Raw genomic sequence first — 23,912 nt, 5'->3', positions numbered from 1 at the left:
TCTTTCTTTTCTTTCATTTTTGAGACAGATTTCTCTGTGTAGCCCTGGCTGTCCTATATTTGCTCTGTAGACCAGGCTGGCCTCAAACTCACAGAGATCTGCCTACCTCTGCCTCCCAGAATGCTGGGATTATAGGTGTGTGTCACCATGCCTGGCTCTTTGCTGAATTCTTAAGGGTGTTGAGATGGCATAGAGTAGAGTGTCTCAAGAAATGGAAACTTTACTCCCTTTCCTGTTACATACACAGGTGCCCTCTAACTGCCTTTTAAAAAAAATTATTGTATATATTTTTCATTCACCTTACATCCTTGTTGTAGCCCCATCTGTCTGTCCCTTCCAGTCCCACCTTCTTCCCTCCCTGTTTTCCTTCCCCTTTTCTGAGCTCCCTTTCCCATCCACCCCAGTTCATCAAGTTGCATCAGGACTGAGGATGTCCTCTTCCCCTGTGGCCTGGCAAGTCAGTCTGGCCTGGCGAAGTGATCAAAAAGCTCACAAATGAGTCCTTGTTAGATGCAGTCCCTACTCCTTTTACTAGTGGGCCCACTTGAAGCCTAAGCTGCCCATCTGCTATATCTTTGTAGGTGCCCTAGGTCCAGTTTGTGCATGGTTCTTGGTTGATGCTTCAGTCTCAGCAAGCCTCTCTGGGCCCTGGTTAGTTGGCTCTGTTGGTCTTCTTGTAGAGATCTTGTCACTTCCAGGTCATTTTCTCTTTCCTCCCACTTTCCCATAAGACTCCCTACGCACCCAATGTTTGGCTACGAATCTTGGCATCTGTTTTGAGGTGCTGCTGGGTAGAGCCTCTCAGAGGACAACTCTGTCAGGCTCCTGTCTGCACGTTTAGCTGAGTATCAGTCATAGTGTCAGGGGTTGGCACTCTGCAGTAAGATGGGTCAGGCATTGTTTGGGCATTCCTTCAATCTCTGTTTTGTCTGCTCTGTTTTTATCCCTGCACATCTCGTAGGCAAGGTAAATTTTGGGTCGAAGTTTTTGTAGGTGGGTTGGTGTTCCCCTCTCTCTGCTAAGAGACTAGTCTAGTTAGACAGTGTCCTTTAACTTCTAACTGCATCTTGGAATCTGCCAGGTGAGCCATCTGCATGGTCACTAGCATTGCTGCCCACTCCTGGCTTTCCCTCTGTGGTGCCTGGGCTCAGTGCCCACTACCCAGCCCCTCATCATGCTGTACCCACTGGCTTCCAAGGGATATTATCAATGTCTTCACTTCAACAGTCACATTCTTCCTATAGCTGGCTGTGCTGTCTTTTATCTCCTTCCAGAAGGGAATGTAAATGGTTTGAGCCCAGAGAGCCAGCAAGAGAGGTGTTCCCATCTGTACTTCATGAGACCAAACTATAGTTTTCTGCATGATGGCTTTCTCTATCACTTCAGAAACAAAGATGTTATTAATGTTTGCATTTCCAGAAACATACAGTGCCTGACAGAGAGCTGGTGTTTGCAGCACGTTTTAGAATAGAAGGTACTGGACTGAAGAGCTCTAGTTTCTAGAACTATATCATTATTTTGCTTTGTGGTCTTGGGCCTCAGTTTCCTTGTCTAGTCATTAGGGTCCTAGACCCCTAGATTTAAATTGCTCAGTCTAGGTATGGCTGTTCACCTTTCCAGGCCCTGTTTACAGAGTTTATATCGAGGAGCTGTGTCCTATTGTGACTGATAGAGAGTTTCCAGGGAAAACAATGGAAATACTTTCCCTCTGGGTGGGCCAGCTACTGCTGTGAGGGTGGGAGGATGGCTGTCCCATCTCCTAGTCTTAGAGGACCACATCCTATCTATGGCCACTCACCTAGCACAAGACCTGTATGGTTCTATGAGTACTACACTAGTGGAGTGACAATGTACATTTAGAATGTCCCCCTTTTGCTTTGAGGAAAGGAGCCAGCTTTTCTGGAACTTGCTCCCAGCTCCAGTCTTGTCTCTGGAGCAGCAAGGAAAAACATCATGATTTTCACATGCTCACTTTTGTTGTTGAAGATGGTCATCCGCCTTTCCTTGGCCTTCATCTTTTATGGTACTTTGGAGTGGGGCTTTGAAAGACTCTGGTACCTTTTATCCCTAGGCCTGCGTATCCAAGAAGGAGAACACAAAAGCTATGCATTTGGAGCTTTCATAGACAATTCACTCCTGTATCATTCTACTTTAGATGCCTTTGGGGTATCCCTGATTTATACATGAGGCTGCTCTCCTGCCAGTATGCCCTCCCTGCTCTCCATTGCCCATCCAGCTCTGATAGTTATTCAGCAAGAGGTTTATTGAGGCTGCTCTGTGTACAGCTGGTGGGGAGCTCTTCTCCCAAGGCTAGAAACCCTGACATCATCCTTGCTTCTCTCAGAGATTGCTAGCCTCAGCTGTGGCTGGTGTTGTCCTTGAAAGCAGCTTAGTTTGGGTTCAAGCGAGGCTGTCACCTTTTGCTGTATGGTTGTATGGGTTACCTTACACCCATAAATAAGAACACTTCTTACTATCCTTTGCTCAATTTCCTTTCTGTAAAATCAGAAATAGTGATTGTCCCTGTCACAAAGACTGCTGTCCAGGTCAGATTTGTGCATCAGCTTAGCTAAGGCCCTGTGTGCCTGCCCACAGGGAGGAAAGGGTGTCTGTCTTAGTCATTGTTCTATTGTTGTGAAGAGACACCATGACCAAGGCAGCTCTTACAAAAGAAAGCATTTAACTGGGGACTTGCTTACAGTTTCAGAGGGTTGCTCCATTATGGGGTGGGGATTGCGGCAGCACATTAGTCCCTGGAGCAGTAGGTCTATCCTGATCTGCAAGCAGCAAGCAGAGATGGGGGCGGGGCTTGAAACCTCAAAGCTCCTGCTCAATGCCACACCTCCTCCAACGAGGCCACACCTCTTAATCCTTCTCAAATAGTCACTCCCTGGTGACTAAGCATTCAAAATATGAGCCTATGGGAAACATTTTTATTCAAACTGCCACAGTGTCCCTAACAGAGGTCATACAATAAACAAAAGCCCTGGGGTGGAAACTGCAATGTCCTTTCAGAATGCCTCAAGGCTAAGGTCTTGGGCAGTGGGGCAGCTCCACTGTGGAAAAGTGGACAGGCCCCCTGGCACCTGTTTGTCTTGCTAAAGGGTTTTGAAAGGCAGCAGCAGGAATCATGAAAGGGTGTCAAGCTAGAGGGATATTTATATTTTAGACATGCTCTCTCTGCAGTTGCTTGCAGGTGTTAGAATTGTCAATTTCAGAGGCAGGGAGATAGTTAGAAGCTGATTACAACATCCAGGTAAAGGATAGTGATGCCTGACCAGGAGGAGTGCAAGAAAGGGGACAGGAGTAGGGAACATATATTGGAGATGCTGAGCAAATGGAACGATAAGACTTGGTCCAATTAGGATGGTTATACTCTCTGCAGGGACAGGGGAGTCTCTCAATTGCTTGGATAACTCAGTGCTGGAGAGTACTAGTCATTAAAACTGAAAACACAGAAGCAGGTCAAGGTAGGAATGGTGCTGGGTTCTACTCTGGGTATAGGAGGGGGTTTCTAGCTGCCTCCAGCACAGGAATGTGAGCCAGTGATGTAGAGTCCTTAGGAATAGATGTGCCAGGGCAGTGAGATAAAAGAAAGGCACAGGGCAAGATCCCAGAGGAATCTTGACAGGTGATAGATAAGTAGATGGAGGAGGAGGAGCTGCTAGGACACTGAGAAGGGTCATTTAAAGATGACAAGGAGGGAGGGGGAAAAGGAGCATCGCATCTGTCACACGGAGGGCAGGGCTGAAGAACACACTTGAAATCTGCCTTAAGTTATTCCTTGTCACAACAGTCACTGCGAATGGCAGTATAGGTGAGGGGGGCAGAGAGAACAAGCAGGGACAGTGAGCGTGGGTGGTCTGCCTCTGTGATCTGGAGAAGCATGTTTAAGGGCTAACAGCAAGCAGCCTGCCAGCCAGCCAGCCAGGGGTTACTGTCTGATCCAGGAGCCTGCAAGAGGGGAAGGGTGCAGTTTCCCCAGGAGGGGTGCCTGGCTTAGCCTGGGGATACAGACAGCAGTGTGAGTTCACATTATGAAGCCCCTGGAGAGAAGCTGCAAGAGCCATCAGTTACAACTTGTGTTATTTCATTAGCTGACTCGGTGGAACAGGGTTGGTCTGCTCCTGTTTGGAAGTGCTGATCCCCTCAGGATCTAACCTTAGCCTTCGCACACTTCTTTAGTTTTCTCTAACATGACAGAAACATAAGGATGGTGGTAAGAGATGAGACTTTAACTTGAATTTGGATCACAAAGGACCCAAACTAGAGATTTTAATTTATTGGATATATAAAAGTAGATTATTTTTATTAAATGCCAATAGAGTTTTCAGAAGATAGGGAACTTACTTAAAATTATAGGGCATAAATTATAGACAAGAGGCAGCTCACATTGGAAAAGGCTCACTTACTGTGCGCGGTTGTCCAGGAGATCCAAGCAGCCTTCTGGGTGGTCACAATGTGCTGTTACCAGAGCAGGATGTATCACTGGTGCAGACTCTTTGGGGTCCCTTTGCAAAACAGGTCAGTGGCATCTTCCACTGGGAAAGGCAGACAGTTCAGTCTTGCTTTCTGCCTTCCTGTTTCTATAGAAAAGTGGACACAAGTCACATTCTGAACTTAGGAGGTGCCTGGCCTTAAGAGGAAGAGTGTGACAGCTGAGCTCTGTACTGGCTTCTCTATATTAGTGAGTCTACCCTCATATAATTTGTAGCACTGAGCCTGCGTGTTTACTCAACAATCGTAATGCATTCTAAAGTCCTGCCTCTGGGATGTGTTTGACCCACACCTTGAGCCAGCTGGCCCGGGGTCTTAAGCACCACAGAAGGAGGTGTGCCTCCATGTGGCATGAAGGAAGGCAGAGTGGGGCATGTCTCCTAGAGGGTCTGGGTGGATTTTCAGGAGAGGTGATGTTGTGCACTGTAATCATCTGGAGCAGAGACCTTGTATGTCAGAGACAGAGCTGGCCTGGAGTAATTCAGGGGCTATCAGGAGAGGAGGAAGAAGTTATGCCTTTTTTCCATGGGCGCTAGCAGCTGCCCACCCTTTCTACAGTCCTGAGGGTGTTCCTGGCTGCTTGACTGTTGCATTTGAAGTGTTGGTTCTGGGGCTGAGGACACAACTCCTGAGCTTGGATCCCCAGCACCCACATACAACCTGGGCTTGGTGTGTTTGTAACCTATCTCCTGGGATCAGGGCACACACACACACAAAAACACAGATACATGGAGACACACACAAACACACACACACACACACACACACACACACACACTCACATATACACTCAATCTCACTGGCAAGCCAAGTTAGGCAAATTTCTGAGCTCCAGTTTCAGAGGGAGATTCTGTCTCAAAGAATAAGGAAGAAAGTGACTGAGGACATCTGTCTTAGTTACAGCTTCTACTGTGGTGATAAGACAACATGATCAAAAGCATCTTAGAAAGGAAAGCATTTATTTTGTCTGATGGCTTATAGTTCATCATCTAAGGAAGTCAGGGCAGGAACTCAAAACAGACCCCTGGGTGCAAGAACTAATTCAGAGGCTATGGAAGAATACTGCTTACTAAGTTTGCTCAGGACTACCCATTCACAGAGGGCACTGCCTTCTGTGGGATGGGCCTACCCACATCCACCATCAGTCAAGAAAAATGCACCACAAGTGTGCCCACAGGCCAATCTTGGGGGAACATTTTTTTTTTTCAATTGAGGTTTCCTCTTCCAGAATGACTCTTGCCCATGCCAAGTTGACATAAAAAGCACAAAATCCAATATTGACCCCTGTCCTCTAGATGCATATAAGGACATGCATGAATACACACACACACACACACACACACACACACACACACACCATGAAATTAATTGCGAGTTTTGAGTTCCCAGTTCTGTAGAACATGGGTTGGTCTGAGGACCAACTTGGCTTGGTCTGAGGACATCAGCTCAGTCCCACTGTGGTCAGCTCAGAGGAGACCAGGCCTCAGGTGATTCTAGCACTGAAGGGGTATCCAGCCTGACAGGGACATGCTACACTGCAGCTTCCTCTGCCAAGCTTATGCCCAACTCCTGCTCTGCTTTTGTTGCCCCTCCACTGATAGATCACAGCACATGTGGGGAATGGGAAATGGCAAGTGTGTTCCAGGAGACTCATTGCAGTGCTGCTGGTCCTGGATCAGTGTGTGCTTGTAGGGCTGGAGAGAAGGAAGCAAGAGAGAGGAGAGCCTGCCACAGAGGCACACACATGTCTGTGGGCCCAGCATTCAGGAGGAGGCAAGAAGACCAAGAACTGGAGGCTTGGTCTGCAGTGTGAGACCATGTCTCAATAGAAGAAGAAAGGAGAGAGTGAGAGTGAGAGGGCAAGAGGAAGCAAGCAAGGGAGAGAGCACCTGAGAGAACTCAGATAAGCCAGAGAGTGAACAGGAATGCAAATGCTTGGGCCTCAGCAGGAGACCTATGCATGTTCTTTGAAGATGGGAGATTCACCAGCTGGAGCTTGGCAGCTGCCTAGGAAATGCTGGTTTCACTGCTCTGGTGTTTTCACAGCCCTGCTGGCTTTACCATCTTTTTACTTTTAGCCTGATAATTCCTTCTCTAGAAACTCTTTCTGGCCACCTCAGCCTCTGAGCAAGGTGTCTGTCTAGTCTATGCCTTAGCATTAGCTCTTTGCTTGCTGCTGATAGATTGCTAGCTCTTGTCAGCCCCTCTTCCCTGAATGTGGCCACCATGATGATGGAGACTGTATGTGAGCTAAGAGACATCTGTCTAGAGCACAGTGAGACTCAGAAGCTGGGCTCATGCCTGTAATCCCAGCACTCAGAGAGGCAGAGGCAGGTAGATTTCTGTGAGTTCAAGGCCAACTTGGTTTACAAAGCAAGTCCAGGACAGCCAAGGTTATACGGAGAAATCCTTTCTCAAAACAAAACAAACAAAAAGAGTCCACAGGCTGAACAGTGAGTAAATAAACTAAACTCAGTTAGATAGACCCAGCCTCTCTTCCCTTTGTGGAGAAAACTCATCTCCAAAAGGCTGGATACGTCTATGTCCATACCACGGGCTTCTGCTCCATGAATTCTGCATCCCAGAGGGCAAGGGTCTCAATCCACTACTCTTGTGAGTTGACCTTGCCCACTGCTGCTCTCTGGCCCTCCCTGCTGTACTCCAGTCAGCCTACTTCAGCCCCAGGACCTGCCATGGTGACCACATCAGTACTGATGGTCAATTTCTATATGACACTGTGTCTTTATTCGCTAAAAAATTAAACACGTGAGTTTAATCCTTTTGGCTTCCTGACTCTGTTCCAGTCAGCAGGTATAAGAGTACCTATTCTACAATGACTTCTGGGGTGAGGGGGGTAGCCAGGCTCCATCTTGGCTTGTCTGTGCTTCAGTTTTGTCACTGGGAAATGGCATTCTGAATCACACTGTTTCCTGACAGAGTATGTGTCATGTTCATTAAAGGTATGAGAACCCATATCCTGGGCATGTTGAGACTTGTCCCAGCCAGGATGGACAGCTCCAGACTTCCCATGTCCACTTGTTGTATACCGTTGACTCTAGGGTGAATGCTTCTTTAAGTGTGGGAGGGGGTGAATGGGAAGGTGTGTGTGTGTGTTTGCTCTCTCACTTATATGTGTGCATACGGAGGCCAGAAGTTGACATCGGATGTCTTTCTCTCTCATTCTCTCCTTTGTTCTTTTGAGTCAGAGTCTTTCATAGTTTCATCTACACTGGCTGGCCAGCAAATCTCCAGGATCCATCTGTTTTGTTGAGTTACAGTGCATATGGCTGCCACACCCACCTTTTATGTGAGGGCCGAGGATCTGAACTCATGTCTTTATGCTTGATGCTTGCACATAGAGAGCCGTCTCCCCAGCCCTGCACATTCCTCTTGTCAAGTCTTCCAAAAGCTTCCTGGGCCCCAGGAGTCTGGGCTGATAGGTCTCTGTCCTAGATCCTGACAGAGCTCCAAGGAAAATTAGTTTGGGGGGAGTTATGCTTGTAAATGGAAGCCTCCTCCTTTTTACTTCTCCCTTCACTGGCTTCAGACAGGCCCCAGCAGTCAGGATCTACCTGAATATAGGTTGCCTTGGAAACCATACACTTGTCTTTACCCTGGGCTATGTGAAGTGAGTGAGCATTGGCTTCGGCAGTGCAAAGCATCACCATACTCTCAAGGAGACTGAGGGAGTATGAAAGGGGCCCAGTATCTCCCCAATCCCGGGGCTCTGGCTCCAGTGAACTCTGCCTGCTGTGTAGGAATGGGGCTGTCCAGGCTGTCTGGAGTATAGGTCTCTGTAGCTAGACAAGCTACCATCAGCTCAACTTTATTTTTTTGTGGTTATAAAGATAGATCAGGGCAAATGATCTTTGGGGCTTCTGAGTCAATGAAGGTGCCATAGCTGAGGGACACTTGGTGACTGGAAGAGAAAAACAGAAGGAAAGTGGATGAGAGCCATTTGGAGGACAGACACAGTGTGTGCTTGCTCAGGAGGCTCCTGGTAGGGCCTGTTTGAACAACTTTGTCCTTCTCTTAACAGCTTTGTCTCTTTCTCAGAAACAGAATGGGACACCTGGCTAATGGCCTCAGAGTTGAAATAGAAAGCCATCAAAAAGACAGCTTTTTGGCTTTACTATCTTAAAGTTTAAAGGACACTTCTCAAAAGTCTTTTACAAACACAAACTAAGTCTTTAGGATAATTACAGTAGGTGACCATATTTTTTCTTCATTCTCAGTTCCAGCCTCCTTTCTGCAGGCTCACATCATGAAAACTCTATCTCTGACTCTGGTGATTTGCTTGTCTATGTCTTTTTCCGCAGTTAATTCATCCTATTTTTGTGTTGTTACTTTGTGTGTGTTTGTTTCTTCACTTGGGTTAAGGGCTTGCAGCTTGTGGGTTTCCTAAGAGCTGATCTGATTTCCAGATGTGTGCCACCATAGCCAGCTATCTTCCCCCTTGTCCTATTAGTTTGAAGATATTAATATAGGTGTCCTATCTAGGGCTGAGCACTCAATGTGCATTGGCTTTCAGTGGTGTGACTTGCTATTAATCTCTGCATCAATGCTGACCATTGCTGAGAGAAGATCCTCTGGCTAACGTGTAGCATTGCTCTAAGGATATAAGCATAAATGTTTGGAGGAGAGTGACAGCATGTAAAACACGTAAAACAACAGAAATAGTTTTCTCTCTAGGGCCTGTGACCTCAAGAGCTGTGGACATTGGACCATTTTACAGTACCACACCCAGATTCTTTACTGTGGACCAAGTCTCAAATCCAAGCCCAAGCCTCCATAACCACTGTGCCGCTATCACACTAACGGGCGCCTGTTGTCTGACAGACCAGTACTGCAGCATGCAGGGTTGCCAGTGATCCGTTTTCTTCCCCAGTGGCCTGGGTGTCATCTTCTGGTATGACAAAAGCTGGTCAGCAGAAAGAAACTTTTCAAGTTTGCCTGATTTCTCTATGTTCGCCAGCAATTGAGTCTTACCACTTCATTCTGGTGGCAATAGCTTATGTTGTTTTAAGGGACATTGGGGCCTCCCTGACCCCAGAGGGAGGTGTTCTGCACTTGATGCTGAGATTTTTGTTTAACAATCCATGGCTGACAAGTCTGACTATGTAAGGCATAGCTACCATTTTTAAGTGGTGAGCTTTCTCCGTACCGGTGGCAATCTTCCGTCAGTGCTGTAATTCACCCCACAGTTGTGTCTGGCCTGCCACGGGTGATCAACCCTCACTTCCTTAAGGTGTGTTTGTGGTAGCACTGGGGCTCTAGGCACACCCTCCCCGAGGTTGCTCCTTCAGAGCCTTAATAAAGTTTCTGTACAGCAGGAGCGCAAGTTTTCTAAACTGGACTAGAAGGAACTGACTCTGAGGGTTTGTGAAATTGGAAGATACTGTAGAATTTTTACTCTCGAGATTTCTATACAATTTTTCTTACATTACGCTGCCAAGAAAATTCTGGTAATTCTAGTTTCCTGTTGGGCAAGAATCTAGTAAAATGACATTTTCCCATTCCTAAGAAGGATGGTGAAATCAGCACTGTTCAAATCCTCTAACATAGCAATTGGATTAGGGGGAGATGGGATGTGTCCTTCATTTCTCTCTGGTTTAGAGGATTTAGTATAAGTCAGAAGAAATGATGTCACCCTGACACCTTGCTGTCAGAGGGGAAGGACGCTCGTGGATAGTGGACCCAGGTTCAGGGTGTGATTTTGACAGGAAATTCACCACTTACAATACAGTTCGATGGCATGAAGGGACATCCACAAGTAACTCAAGGATCACCAGCAGCTGCCATCTCCAGAACTGAGCTCATCACCTTGTATGTAAACTGTGTGCTTTGGTACAAAGTAGATTTGCCTCACACCCTTACTTCAACACGCATCCTCCTTCATGCCAGCCTCTGCCCCTGCTTCCACTCTGTGTAACACCCCCATAACGCAGGCTGGGGTTCTCTTTCAAGCCTTGCTCTGGCAAGTGGCTTACAACCACATACGTGGCAACAGTGGCGGCACTCTGTGTCCATTCATCCCTTGTGGGCAAGGGTTCCAGTTATCCTTGACAGCAGTCTCAAGTTTTCTTTTCTTTTCTTTTAAAGATGTATGTATGTATGTATGTATGTATGTATGTATTTATTATGTATACAGTGTTCTGTCTGCATGTATGCCTGTAGAACAGAAGAAGACATCTGATCTCACTCACTATAGATGGCCATGATCCACCATGTGGTTGCTGGGAATTGAACTCAGAACCTTTGAAAAAGCAGACAATGCTCTTAACCTCTGAGCGATCTCTCCAGCCCCCCAGTCTTAGTTTTATAGCTAAGTCAAGTGAGGCTGAGAGAGGTAAATTACCATTTAAATTGGTAGATGAGAGGCAGAGCTAGGCTCAAATAGATGATCATTTCCAAACTCCATAAACCTCCCTGCTTATTGGCATGTGCACCTCCAGTCCACTCCTACCCTTAATTCCTGTGGTGTCTATAAGCACCATGGAACATGGGTGAGTCATGGGACTTACCTGATAATCATGAAGCATGAATGTGATGAGGTCCAGGGCTGAAAAGCAACACAGACACCATAGGTCCTACCTTTTAAGCACCTGAGGGTATTGTGAGCCAGACCTCAAGCTCTGCTCTGCTTAGGGCTTGTCCCCCTCTACCTGTTAGAACTTCTCTCTCTTTCTGGTTTCTCTGATATCTTCCCCTTAGGTCCTATGCTTGTCTAAGGATGGGGTCCAGTTCCCTGGGGGAGGAGAAGGTTGCAATGTTGGTGATATGCCCTTGTTTTCCTGCCATGCCCTTCCCTTTGCTCTGGGTCCTAGTCTTTCCTGCAGATTCGATGCCTGGCTGAGCCTCATGCAGTCTTGATCTTGTTTGCCTCCTTGCCCCTCTTAGGGGCTGGCATCCATTTCTTGTGTCCTACTAGTCCCTGGGCTATCTGCTTCAGCCCAAGGCACTGAAGACCAGGTCTACTTTAGATGCTATATCCTGGCTTGCTATGATCAGGGCTCTGCACCCTCCTCAGGGTCTCTTCTCACAGTGACTGTCCTTATGCCAGGGATCTGTAACCACACACCCAAACCTGCTGAGGGGGCCCAGAACTTCCTAGTAGCTACTTTTCCAGATAGGGATAGGGGTCCTGCCCACTTCTGTTGCTCTGAATAGATGCAGGTAGAGGGGAGGTGGCGCACGGGCACCATGCACCGCTGTGAGCTAGGCAGCAGGGAGCCACCTCCTTGCTTTCTTATTCTCTTAACCATGGCTAAATATGGCTTTCACAGCGGCTTATTGGTTCATTGAAATCTGCTGTCTTCATTGAGCTGTTGATTCTTCAGCTGTTCAGCCAGTCCCTCATTCTCTCATCTTTGCTGTAGAGGCAGCTTTGGGGGCTGGGGATGGGAAAGCTGCCCCTTTGCTTGCCCTGTTAGATTTCCCTGCATTCCTCTCATCTCGTTCTGCATTTCATTCAGCAGTAAGATATTTGGGGCAGTCCCAGGTTCCATTTCTCACACTCGTGATGAGCCTGTTATAAGAGCCTTGTCCAAATCACTGAGACAGATATGGAACTAGAAATTGAATCTGGGACAGTCATTTCTTTGTTGTTGTTGGACTAATCAGAGGGAGCTGCAATAAAAAACCCAACTATCTGCAAGTCTTTTATCCTAAAAATCAGTGGTTTCCCCTTAGTATCATGCCCCTGCCCACTCTACCTTTCCCCATATACCACGCACATCTGTGAAAAAAACTCATCTCATGTAACCAGTGTTTACTGAGCTACAGTGCTTGGTGCTGGGAAAGTGCTCTGGGCCTGGGCTCTGGACTGGGTGACACATGACACTGTTTTGTAAGACTGTGTTGTAACAATGTTGCCCCAGCAGCCCATGCCACCTGCAAGCGCTGACACATAGCCACATGCCTTGTGGTGCCAATATCCCCAATTGCTCCAGTGTAGTAGCTGTGCTTAGCCCTTTCTGCTGACCTGTGACTAAGCTTGCTACAGCCACAAAGCAGGGATCAGTAGCCAGCCATGGTGGAGCCATCTGCCTGGTGCTCAGCCTCCAAACTCAGACCCTGAGGCAATATGGCACGAGCACACAGGCATGGCATCCAATGTCCCTGACCCCTTTCTGCCCACAGACCCCACCGCTTACTTCTCTCAGTTCCTTTCTTGGTGCCACCAGGGTGGGAGCTAAACTCTCTCGAAGATCCCTCTCAGTTTTCCATGATACTCCTTGTTAGAGTGTACTAGAAGCTGTGGCCATTTGAGAGCAAAGAGGAATTGCCTGGACTGGGTGTGTGTAGGATGGAGGTTGGGAAGGGCAGGCCAGGCAATGTTTGTCTTCCTGCTGTTGTTAGAAATAGCAACTGTTCTCCACCTTGCCTGAGGACTGGACAAAAGGTGATTACTTCCCTCAATACAGAGCTATTGAAGGTCTGTTCAGAGCTAAGCACCACAGGAACAACAAGGCTCCAGCAGAAACAGGCTTGAGATCTAACCTGAGATAAACATCCTGACTGTAGGAACCTAGCGAGCCTTCCCACCAAGGTGGGAGTAAGGATGTCAATCTGGTGCTGAGGAGATGGGTGAGCTCTAGCAGGGGCAGGGAGGCTCCCCTAGGGACAGGAGCTTGCCAAGCAGCTGGGAGAGGGAGCTAAGAGGAGCTGTTTTCTTGGTTGACTTATGCCATGTGGTCACTTTTACTCAAGATGAGAGTAAAGTCACATGTGGCTTCCTCCATCCTGATGGTGGGACAGAAGCCACATAGTACTTCTAGGGATGGAAAAGACACAGATAGGTGTAAGGTGAGGATGGGTGGGGCTGGGCCATACTGGTGAGTCTAAAATGGTAACAGTCACACACTACTTAGGAGAAGGGTAAGGGATGGTAATCTGACAGAGACAAGGGGAAAGAATGAGAGTTCATCAATAGTGGGAATGGGGTGGGGAGAGAGATACACATGTAGGAGATTTGGTTCCCTGGTTACAGGCGTCGACCTGGACTTCTCTTCATTGGAGATCTCTAAGACTAAAGATGGCAGCCATCATATGTACTTGACTGAGAGTCAGGAGTGACAATTACCATCTCAGCCCTAGAATCCCGAAAGTCCACATCTCATCAATAGAACACACTCCCCCGTGGGTCCTGCAGGAGACCTGGTTTGTCTTGCTCTATCAGAACTTTTCAGATGCTTGGCAGGAGATGCATCCATTAGGCCTTACAGGGACCTTAGGATTTCACAGTTTTCTCTTATTGTTTCAATTACCTCCACCTAAAATCACACCCATCCCCAGCAGCTTTGGGGATCTAGCTTCTCTCAAAGGCAAGGCTTTGAATTGGTTCTTGCCTCTGCTATCTGAGAATATCAGCAGCGTGGGCTTTTGTGCAACTGTGACATCATCCCAAAGTCAGCTCAAAATGTCTTGTGTGTAGTGGGTAGAGAAAGTGCCCATGTTGGGGTCACAAAAGAGAAGGTGTGCTGCCATGTCTGAGCAGGAACTCAGGTCATAGCTGTAGCTGGACCACAGAGCCAGGACCTAGCTCCAACAGCTTGACTCTACTTCTCAGCTTGTCTCCTGCATTTTGTCAGTATGGCTGAGCCTCTTCTTAACTTCTTTATATATTCTCTGTCTGTCTGTCTGTCTGTCTGTATTTCTCTGTCTCTCTTTTGCTTCCATCTTTTCCTTTTTTTTTCTTTATTAAAACATTCAAAGTTTGTTGCTGTGGCTTGACTGTGTCTGTGTGTGCTTGTGTGTGTGTATGCTTGTTTTTAAAAGCTGGATAACAGGGATGGATTTTACAGCCCATATTTTTTGGCTCTGGAAAAAGAGAGAAGAAGACAGTGAGGGACAGAATCTCTGAAGCAGAGAACGTTCTGATCTAGGTGTGCTCTGGGGATAAATTTAGTTCTCAAGGTTGCTGCTGTGTTCTAATTGAGCAGGAGTCCTTGGGCACCCACAGTGGGGAGTGACCATGTCATCCCTCACCTGCTGGCTCAACTTCAGGGATCACGGGAAACCCATCGCTTCTGACTGTCATGTAGAGTTGCAATGACAGCAGCCCTGAGCTGCCACAAGATGCACAGCACTGGATTTCTTCCAGGCCCCTTTCATAAAAACCAAATGTTTTGGTTTTTATGGCTGGCATATCTCAAAGAGGAAGTGCAGATTTATGGTGTGTACTGCCTTGTGCTAATGTTCCTGGGACTAAATCAGGAAGACCTAAAATATTAATTGGGCTTTTATGAAGAAAAAAATGAAATACAGTATGGAGTGGAATATTCTAGATTTAGAATAATGAGTTTGACTGTCAACCCTGATGTTGAGGTTTGCCCTTCGCTGATTTGCTAGCTTTCTCTGAATCTGTTTCTTTCTGTGTATATGAAGTTGGGCATACACCTGTATTATGAGTATGAGCTTAGAATTCCACCAAGCCTGGCACCAGGGGCTTTGGTGAGTATATTCTATTTGCCTCTTCCTTGATAAGACCACCCTTTGCTCATGACACAGAGTCCTGCTGTTGCTTGCTGTTGGCTCCTGCTGAAACATTCGATGGATTCAGTCCTTTGATGAGGTCTCTGGAGCTCTTGCTGGCCATACTCAGGGTCTTTTCTTGACTGTGGTCAGCACACTCCCTGGGAGACCCCTTCTTCATCCTTTTTCCACTCCCAGTGTTGAGGGTCATCCTAGGGCTGTAGGGAGCTTCTTGTACTTCCTGCCAAAGATTGGGCCATACCTACTGCCCAATTCAGGTCCCAGATACAAGGTTATTGTCACCATGTGGGCCATGCAGCTTTTCAGTCCCCTAAGTACTGGGAACTGGATCTCATTAAAGCTGCCTAGCTAGATATGATGGTGAGTGAAAGTAATATTGCATTAAGCACAGGGCCACATGCTGCAAACCAGGACCCTGTTTAATCTTCATATTATCCTCAATTTATTCCCATTCATTTTGTATTTGCTGCTGTACCTTGAATCAACACACATTTATTATCTTACATTTAGGGGTTGGGAGTCAGAAGTTCAAAATGGCACCAGCTAAAACCTAAATGTTGGCAGGGCTGCTCAGGATAATCCATTTGCTTGGCTTTTCCAGCTTCTGGAAGTGGTTTGCTTTCCATCTTTTAGGCCATTAGTGGCTGGTCGAGTTTTCTCATGCTGTGCTACACTGCCACTGTCTCTCCTACTTTACTGTACTGTATTTAACGGAACGTTGTGATAGCATGGTGCCTATCTGATAGTCCACCTTATATACTAACCATCTCCCTCGGTCTGCATCCTCCACTCTTCTTTGCTGTGGGTTGGAAACAGGACATGAGCATTTGAGAGCTGTTGTTCTGTTTACCACAGCCCCCTTCTTGCAGCTGAGGGAACCAAGGCTTGGGATCCCATGCCCAAGGCTATGTAGCTGCTAACTGGCAGACTGGAGCTCGAGCTAGATAGAGGTGGTAGATCCAGGAAAGTCTGGAGAAAATGCTTGTGCAGAATAGCTAGTGGCATTCAGGGGAGAGGAGACGGAAGGAGCCTTAGTTTGCGTTCCGACTCATCCCTGCCCTGCTGAAATACTGCTGGTGGAAGACAGTGGCTCTTCAATTTGGCTGTATACCAGAACCACCTGGGAGTTTTCAAGCACTGCCAGAGTTTCACCCTTGGAGAGTTGGGCTTAATTGCCCTTGGGAGACCCTGAGTTTAGGGGTTTCCCCAGGCTTTCAAGCTAATTCTGGAGTATAGCAGAAACATTGCTTTCAAGTAATCCACAGCCTCAGCTATGCCTCTCACCCTAGTAACTGTATTCAGCATCCTTGGAGTAGGCTGGAGCCACCCCATTCCACTCAGGACCCTGAGCAGCAGGCCTTGTGCCTGGCTTTGTTTCCTTTGTAGTCCTGGTTGCAGGCTGCAGGGCAGCACATGCACCCAGAGGAGCCATGACCCTGTTCTTTGTCTGGTTTCCAGTCCTTCTTGCAGGGCTGTCTGCACACCTGTATCAACTTCTCCTCTGTTCGTGCTAGCATCTCTCCTTGAGTTTAAATCCGTTCACTTGGATGGGACAGATTGGAAACACACTGCCCTGGTTCAAACCTCAGCCCTTTCAGGTGCTGATTGCGCTTGGAACAAGTTATTATCCCTCTCTGTACTTCAGTTTCTTCACCTATAAACTCAGGATAAAAATAATGTATCAGTGTGAAGATTAATGGTTTTGCAGATGAAGGAGATTACAGCTAAGTGTTTGCTAGTATTAACAGTGGCTTCATCTAGCCCTGTGGGCCCAATTGGTTTCAACAAATATCAATTCTTTACTTAGTGTGAGGTTAGGAAAGGGTAAAGTATCTTCCCTGCCCTGAGATAGCGCACAGTGGAGGAAAAGGTGAATCAGTCAGATCAGACAGCTAATTACAGTACAGCATTCATGGTCAGAACCAGATGGTGGTGAGAAATAAAGGTAGGGAAAGTATGGTGCAGGGGTCATAAGAACCATGGATGTGAAGATGCATCATTAATTCTCAGGCCTAATAAAATCTTAGCGAGTTTTATCTGTGTCTGCACATTTGAACTTGTAGATTATTGTGCCTCATTAAACCTCTTGGACCAGGATTGTGAATTTGGGCAAGTTGTAATAACATGTACTTGCAAATGCAAAGGTGTGAATGGCCCCAAAGACCCACTGTGGATGTAGGTGCTTTCTGCAAGAGGACAGTTCCAGGCTCCTCCATAGAAAGAATCCCTTGAAGAGCAGCAGGAACTGATGCAGGTAGACACATTGTGCAGGCAAGGGCAGCAATGATGAGGGGTATGAAAGAAAAATACATAGATGCACAGGGTTAAGAGGGCCTTATGGATGGACAGGGTTCAGGTTGCAAATGGCCAGAATCAGCTAAAAGGTTACCCAGCCTTTTATGAGACTGGGAAGAGGCAGGTCTTAACACGACTATGACAGCCAGAGGGAAGTCAGGTGTGGTGGGGTCAGCTTTAGGGGGAAGAGGTGCTTGCAAGGCAGAATGTGGCCTTCCTGTCCCCCCTGGCCAAATGGCCGTGGCTGTACTCACACATCGCTGCTCAGTGCTGGCTGATGCTGCTGGCGGCTGTGGGTGTGTCTGCTAGCTCTATGAACAGCTATGCACCAACTCTGGGCTGTTCTATGCCCTGGTTCATTTCCCATCCCTGCTTGGTTGAACACACTTAAAAACAGGATCCTGCACTTCGTGGTTCTAGCTGTAAATTATGTTGCTCAGAGGAAGAATGTGTGTGCCTGGGGAGAACGGTGAGATGAACACTAGATAGACTTGTAGGCTTCTCTTGTTTTGAAGAAAATCTCTGTCTGAAGCAGGTGGCTGTTGATGAGTGTGTTTGTGTGTACATGGTGCAATAAGGGCTAATAATTACACAAGATCATTACTGAATGGCAATTGTCAATTCTGACTGCTGTCTCACAGGTTTTCTTGTCAGATATTGTTCAAACCCTACCTCTGTTGGTACAGCCTGCATGCTGCTGCTGACCTTCAGCTGAAGCCCCAACAGGGTTTCTAGAAACTGTTTGCAGTCTCCTGGCACTTGCCCAAGTGTCCACAGATCCACTGGTGTGGCTCACTGGGGATAAGAAGTGGCCCTTTCTGGCCTGCTGGAGCCTATAGGATTCTGCAGAGGGAAGAAAAGCCTGGGGCTTTTCTGAGTTGTTCACAAGGCCTTGTCAAGACCAAAGCCCAGAGCACACAGCTGGAGTGGAAATGTTGGCTCCACCCTCAGTGAAAGGCCACCCTAGCCTTGACCTGTACAAGTGAAAAGCCCCTTCCAAAGACAGCCTCTCCCTTCCAAATAATCAGAATAAGTCAAAACGTCAAGCATCTAGGAATAAGGCCAGGGAAGAAATTGGTCTTAGCACAACGTAACCAGAGGAAAACTGGCGGAAGCCCTGGGATTGTGGGGTTCTGCCTGCTGCTGGGATCTCCATGCACGCTAGTGGTAGCAGGCAGGGCTCCACAGAGACGCTCTGGTTTCCTGGGGTAGAGTCTGACGTACAGGACTAGAGGATTATAGCGGCTAGATCTAGCTTTCTCTGTAATGTTCTAGGCACTGTTTTTGCATTGCATTTGTGGGTTATGAGGTAGCCTCTCTAAACTGAGGCACAGTGCACGGGCCACCACATCGTCTGATCCCCTGCCTCAGCTCCTGGCAGATAACAGCCCCGGGCTGAAATCATGGTCCGTGCACCATGCAACCAGCCTTAAACTTAGACATTAAGGTGTGACTGAGCCTCTTCCTTCCTCTACCTGCCTTATACTTCCCAGACAGGGGATTCTAGCGCTTCCCCAGGCCCTTTCCTACACACTCTGAGATTTCCTACCTCTTTGCTCTGGAGAGAGCTTCTGAGTGGTGGGAGGTGTCTTTTGCCTCTCTGTGCAGTTTTCCCGAGGTACAATCTTTGTCCCTGCTGACAAGCTAAATAAGTTCATATGACATTTGTCTTCCTCTGGCCCAGAGTCCAAATGGATCTGGATATAAATTTCAGCTTTGCCTTTCATTGGCAACATAACCCCAGGCTAGTGGTTTTAAACCTTTCTACTTCAGCTCCCTCATCAGCAAAGCAGAGTGGTGCTAGTATCTTCTTTAACAGGTTGCTACAACCAGTAAATAAAGTAACATACTGAGAGCTGTGGATATGGAAGCCATATATATCATGGCTCCTGTTTCATCTCATTTCTCTAGTCAGGACCTGCTTCTTGGACGGCTATGTCCTTTCGGAGTGTCAGAGCTTCAGGGTCTTCTCAGGAGCCTTTCCCTTTCCTGCTGCTGTTGGCTAGTGCTGCCAGCTGTGAGAACAGCGGTACCTCTGCCATCTCCCCTTTGTCTCCCCCTGGGTCTTTGCTGTCATGCTAACAGGCAAGTGCACTTAAAAGGAAGTGGCAAAAGCTGCACCTGTTTGAAGTGTACAGCATGTCACTCTTGGAAAGCATTTGTGCTGTGTAATAGATAAGAAAGAGCTAGCTAGTTAAAGAACTTTTTGGGTTAGCTTTTCTTCCAGGGCATGGGAGGAGCATGCCATCCTGGTGTGGGCTGGGGGAAGAATGGATGTGCTCTTCAGAGGTTCCACACAGGCTCTTGGTCTGCGGCTTTCTCATTGATCTATTTCTCTCTAGTGAATAGAAATAGAGAGAGATAGAAAGAGATTTTTTTCCCCTAATGATCAGGATAGAAAAGAATAAAAACTGACTTTAGGGGTATCTTGGGACTTTAGCTGTCATTGTGCTCTGACACTTCATTTCGGGATGTAAAGGGCCGACTTCTGTTTTGTAGGATAAATGGTCATCTTGTTAGGGACAACCAGGAAAGAGGCAGAGCTTTGTACTTAATAGCATGCAGCATAGAGGGGCCTCTCTTGGGTAGGGTGATGTTTTTTTCTTTCCTTTTTCTCCCTCAGAGAAACAAGGCTGGTGCCTGAGCCAGCTGGAGCCCAGTACAGCTCAGAATGGCATCCTAATTAGTTGTTTGGAACAAATGTTTCCCAGTGTTACTGGGAAAGGGGATGGAGGTTGCACAGTGGCCTTGAGCTCTGTCTTGGGCTGATCTGGGGGCTGGTGCCCATGTAGGAGGCTGCTGCATTGGTCTGCTTGGGTACAGTGATGCTTTTCACGTGTGGATCCTTTACCCTACCAGGCTGCTACCAGACCAGTGCTGGAGCTTCCTACTGGGATGGGCAAACACCCCAAATACTCATTTCTTTGGTGAGAGTTTGGGTCAGAAAAATCCCTTGAATTATTTTGAGTCCTGTGCTAGAGAAGGTCAGAGCAAGGCTAGGTGGCTGCCCTGCATGGCTGCTCATTAGCCCAGCATGTGACAGTGCTTTTAAGCCCAGAGTGACCGATACCACTTGGCATCAGTACTGACTGAGCCCAGGGTCATCAGCGCAGAGAGCCTGAGCAAAGCTTCTGGTCTCTCCAGGTGTGTAGGTAGGTAGTCCCATGATTTCAGCCCGGGGCTGTTATCTGCCAGGCAGGGGATCAGAGAACAGTGACATCCTCTCTCGTTTCAGGTCGAGAGGTTTCTTGTGCTCTATTTTCTACGTGTAAGACCACCAAAGCCGTCAGAAATGGTACGTGACAGCAATGGCTCTGGACTGTCTTAGTTCATCTTTGTTGCTGTAACTAAATACTGTAGATGAAGTAAGTGACAAAGAAGTTTATTTAGCTCACATTTCTGTAGGCTGCAATAAGAGCATGGTGCTGGCTTCTTGCTTAAAGTCTGATAGTTTGGTCTCTTTTCCTCTTTTATAAAGCCAATAATGCCACCTGGGGTCTCACTCTCATGACTTCATCTCCAGAAGTTCCTACTTCTAAATATCATTAACACAAATTAAGGAATTAAGGGGTTTTTGTTGTTATTGTTTTTGTTTCTTTTCTTTTTTGGTCAGAGGGTCTCCTGTAGTCCAGGCTAGCCTTGACCTTACCATGTGGTTGAGGATGACCTTGGTCCTTCTGCTTTCATTTCCCCAGTGCTGGGATTATAGGCAATATAAAGCTGCATTGCCATACCCTGGTTTCATGTGTTGCTGGGAATCAGACAAATCCTGTGCTTTGTGCACACTGGACATACATTTTATCAGCAGAACTGCAACCTCAGCCCAGGGGTGACTTCCTTATTTTTTTTAAATGATTTATTTATTTTCATTTTATGTGCATTGGTGTTTTGCCTGTATGTATATTTGTGTGAGGATGTCAGATCTTGGAGTTACAGACAGTTGTGAGCAGCTATGTGGGTGCTGGAATCTTAACTCAGGACCCCTGGAAGAGCAGCCAGTGCTCTTAACCACTGAGCCATCTCTCCAGCCCCAGTGGAATTACTTTTCCAACACACAAACCTTTGGGGAACATTTTCCAGCAGAGCAGAGTGCCAGGTGGTAAAACCAGAGTCTTATGTTTGTCCAGGACCCTGCCATCCTGCAAGCTATTTGTCAAGCATGTGGATAGACTAGTAGGAGGTTCCTGCAGCTCAGGGATGAGCCTGGGCTACAGCAAAAGGCAGGATGGGTACATAGCAGACCACCTCCTCTTAGGACCTGTACCCAGCTCCTCCAGATGATTTGGGTGGCACTACAGAGTTGAAAGATACGCACATTGATGGACCTGCGCTTTGGACTTGGCTGTGGTCCTGTTCAGTCAGCTCCATTTGAGAGTCAGAGACAGAGCCCAAGAATACCAGAGGTCTCAGCAGCCATCTCTAGATTATCTTCTGATTGAACTGATGAGGAAGCTGAGGCCCAGAGCAGTGGGAGACCCACTCCAGTCCAGACAACCTTACATGAAGACTTGCCCTGTTCAGCCTCCAGCACTTCAGCTAAGCCATAAGCACTTGCCATTTGAGAGGCTCTGTGCTCCACAAGTCAAAATCAGTCACTTTCACAATTCCAGGCATTGGGGAAGCAATAACAAGCAGGATAGATCTGATCCTGTCCTCACAGAACTCCCATTCTAATGGGAGGGCACGGGATAGGCTGTAATGAGGGAAGAATCAAAGCAGCCGGGGTACCCAGGCATGGTGGTGCACACCTGTAGTCCTTAGTACTTAGGAGGTGGAGGCAGGGTCAGGAGTTCAAAGTTATCAACTACACAGTGAGTTCAAGGCCATCCTGGGCTAGCTGAGACCCTGACTCAAAAGGAGATTTTTATGTAAATTCTGTTAAGGACAGTGAAGAAAAAAGGAGAATGATGGAAGGGCTGGAGTTTCAAGGGAGGCAGATCTCTTTGAGATGGTAGTTTAGCTATCTCAAGATTTATTTCTGTTAATATTATTTCTTTTTCCTTTGTACTGAAGTATTATCTCCCCAGGAAAGTGAGGCTTAGAAAGACTAATCAACCTGCTGGCTGAAAGGGAAACCAGGATATGAATTCTACTTTGCCAGATTACTAAACCCAGGCTTTTTCCCCCTTCCTTGGCTGTTTCCAATTCCGTTGGCTGAGTTCTGAGTTTTCATGGAAACAAGATGACTACCAATGTAGTAGGGTGGTGGAGGCCAGTTCTGTGAGTTCACCTCCACTGCTGTGATGCCCCTGTTGCAGGAAAGTGTGAGCTGGATAACCCAGGGGAACAGCTCCCTGCCTTCTGGAACTGGCCCAGGTAGGAATGGGGTGGCAGTGTCCCGGGGCCACTTATTTAGGCCACAGTCCATCTACCCCAGGCTTCTTATGAAGCTGGGTAGAGCACCCCCATTTCTGCAGACCCACCAGGTTGGTATACTGGTAAGCCCCCTCCCAAATGTTTTTCTCATTTCCGGTTTCAGTTGTTTTGAATCTACCAGCTTCATTTCATTCATCACCAAAGCAAGGCGTGCAATAGAAAAGACACATCCTGTCTTCCTGTGCGGCCTCATTTCCTGCCTGAGATTGACAAGTGCTACTGAGGCGTTTTGTACACCTTAGAGAGGGCTGCTGTTCATGTGGCCTGTGAGGCTGTCATACAGACAGTTTCGGGGGCTTGGTCTTCCCTAAGGCTCCAGACTGCACACAAAATTCTGGCTGCTTTATGGATAGAGTCAGTTCTATAGACATGACTTTTCTCACCAGCCACAAATTTGTAACCTGATCATTGTGAGCCTTTGCAGCCTGTGCACTTCAATTTTTCAACCAGTCGAGAATTCCTCTAAACATCCCTGGACCAGTGCAAGTGCATCTCTGTGTTCACGTGCCTGTGCTCATGGCATCCATGGCTGATGGGAACACTGGGACATGTGGAGTGCCTGCTCAACCCTCAGCCTGTTTCTCCTGGGGATGGAAGATGTGCTCTAACTCCATGCTGAAGGGCTGTGGAAAACAGGGGAGGGAAGCAGCTCAAACCTGGAGATGAGGGCAGGAAAAGGGGCCCAGGCTGGGCTCTGTGAGAACTGTGGACTTAGTGGTAAGGCTCTTTGAGCTTCTTGGTTGCTGTGCTCATTGCACATTGGGGTACCTTTATTAGGTTTTCCTTCTTTTCTTCCTCCCTTCCTTCCTCCCTTCCTTCCTTCCTTCCTTCCTTCCTTCCTTCCTTCCTTCCTTCCTTCCTTCCTTCCTTCCTTCCTTCCTTCCTTCCTTCCTTCTTTCCTTCTTCTCTTTTGGCAGTGCTCAAGATTAAACCTGGGACCTCGTGTAGCCAAGGCAAGCACTCTGCTGGGTATGTCTCCAGCGACTAAGCATTTTTTTTTTTTTGTCACATTCTCCGTCCTACTCATCATCCTCCACTGGGTATCAGGGTACTGTGACAACAGGGGCCTCTTCCTGGTGTTCCTGCTTCATTCTCTTTCTGTGTCATTTCCTCCTGTCTTCACAGCTGGCCAGGCACCAAACAGACTCACACATCTGGCCTTGCCCGCAAGTTTCCTGCAGATACTCACTCATACTTACAATAGAGTCTGGACTCCATGGGACAGCAAGCCCTACTCAGAAGCCACA

General features: G+C 47.4%; 1 protein-coding gene across 3 annotated transcripts in view; it reads left to right on the top strand.

Moving 5' to 3' along the window:
• The window catches only part of Kcnn3 (potassium calcium-activated channel subfamily N member 3), a 147,069-nt gene that overhangs the window by 43,219 nt on the left and 79,938 nt on the right, over positions 1–23,912 (top strand). For 2 of the 3 annotated variants that reach the window (XM_060392214.1, XM_060392225.1), the window contains exon 3: positions 20,525–20,584. The exons of the other annotated variant lie outside the window; for it this stretch is intronic. In XM_060392214.1, the coding sequence (XP_060248197.1) occupies positions 20,525–20,584 (60 nt within the window). The remainder of the gene's footprint in view (positions 1–20,524; positions 20,585–23,912) is intronic. 3 annotated transcript variants of the gene reach the window in all.

This window comes from Meriones unguiculatus, chromosome 1 (genome assembly GCF_030254825.1).
Source record: "Meriones unguiculatus strain TT.TT164.6M chromosome 1, Bangor_MerUng_6.1, whole genome shotgun sequence".
Lineage (NCBI taxonomy): Eukaryota > Metazoa > Chordata > Mammalia > Rodentia > Muridae > Meriones > Meriones unguiculatus.
The sequence above is the reverse complement of the archived record's forward strand: the minus strand, read 5'-3'. Positions and strand labels throughout refer to the sequence as shown.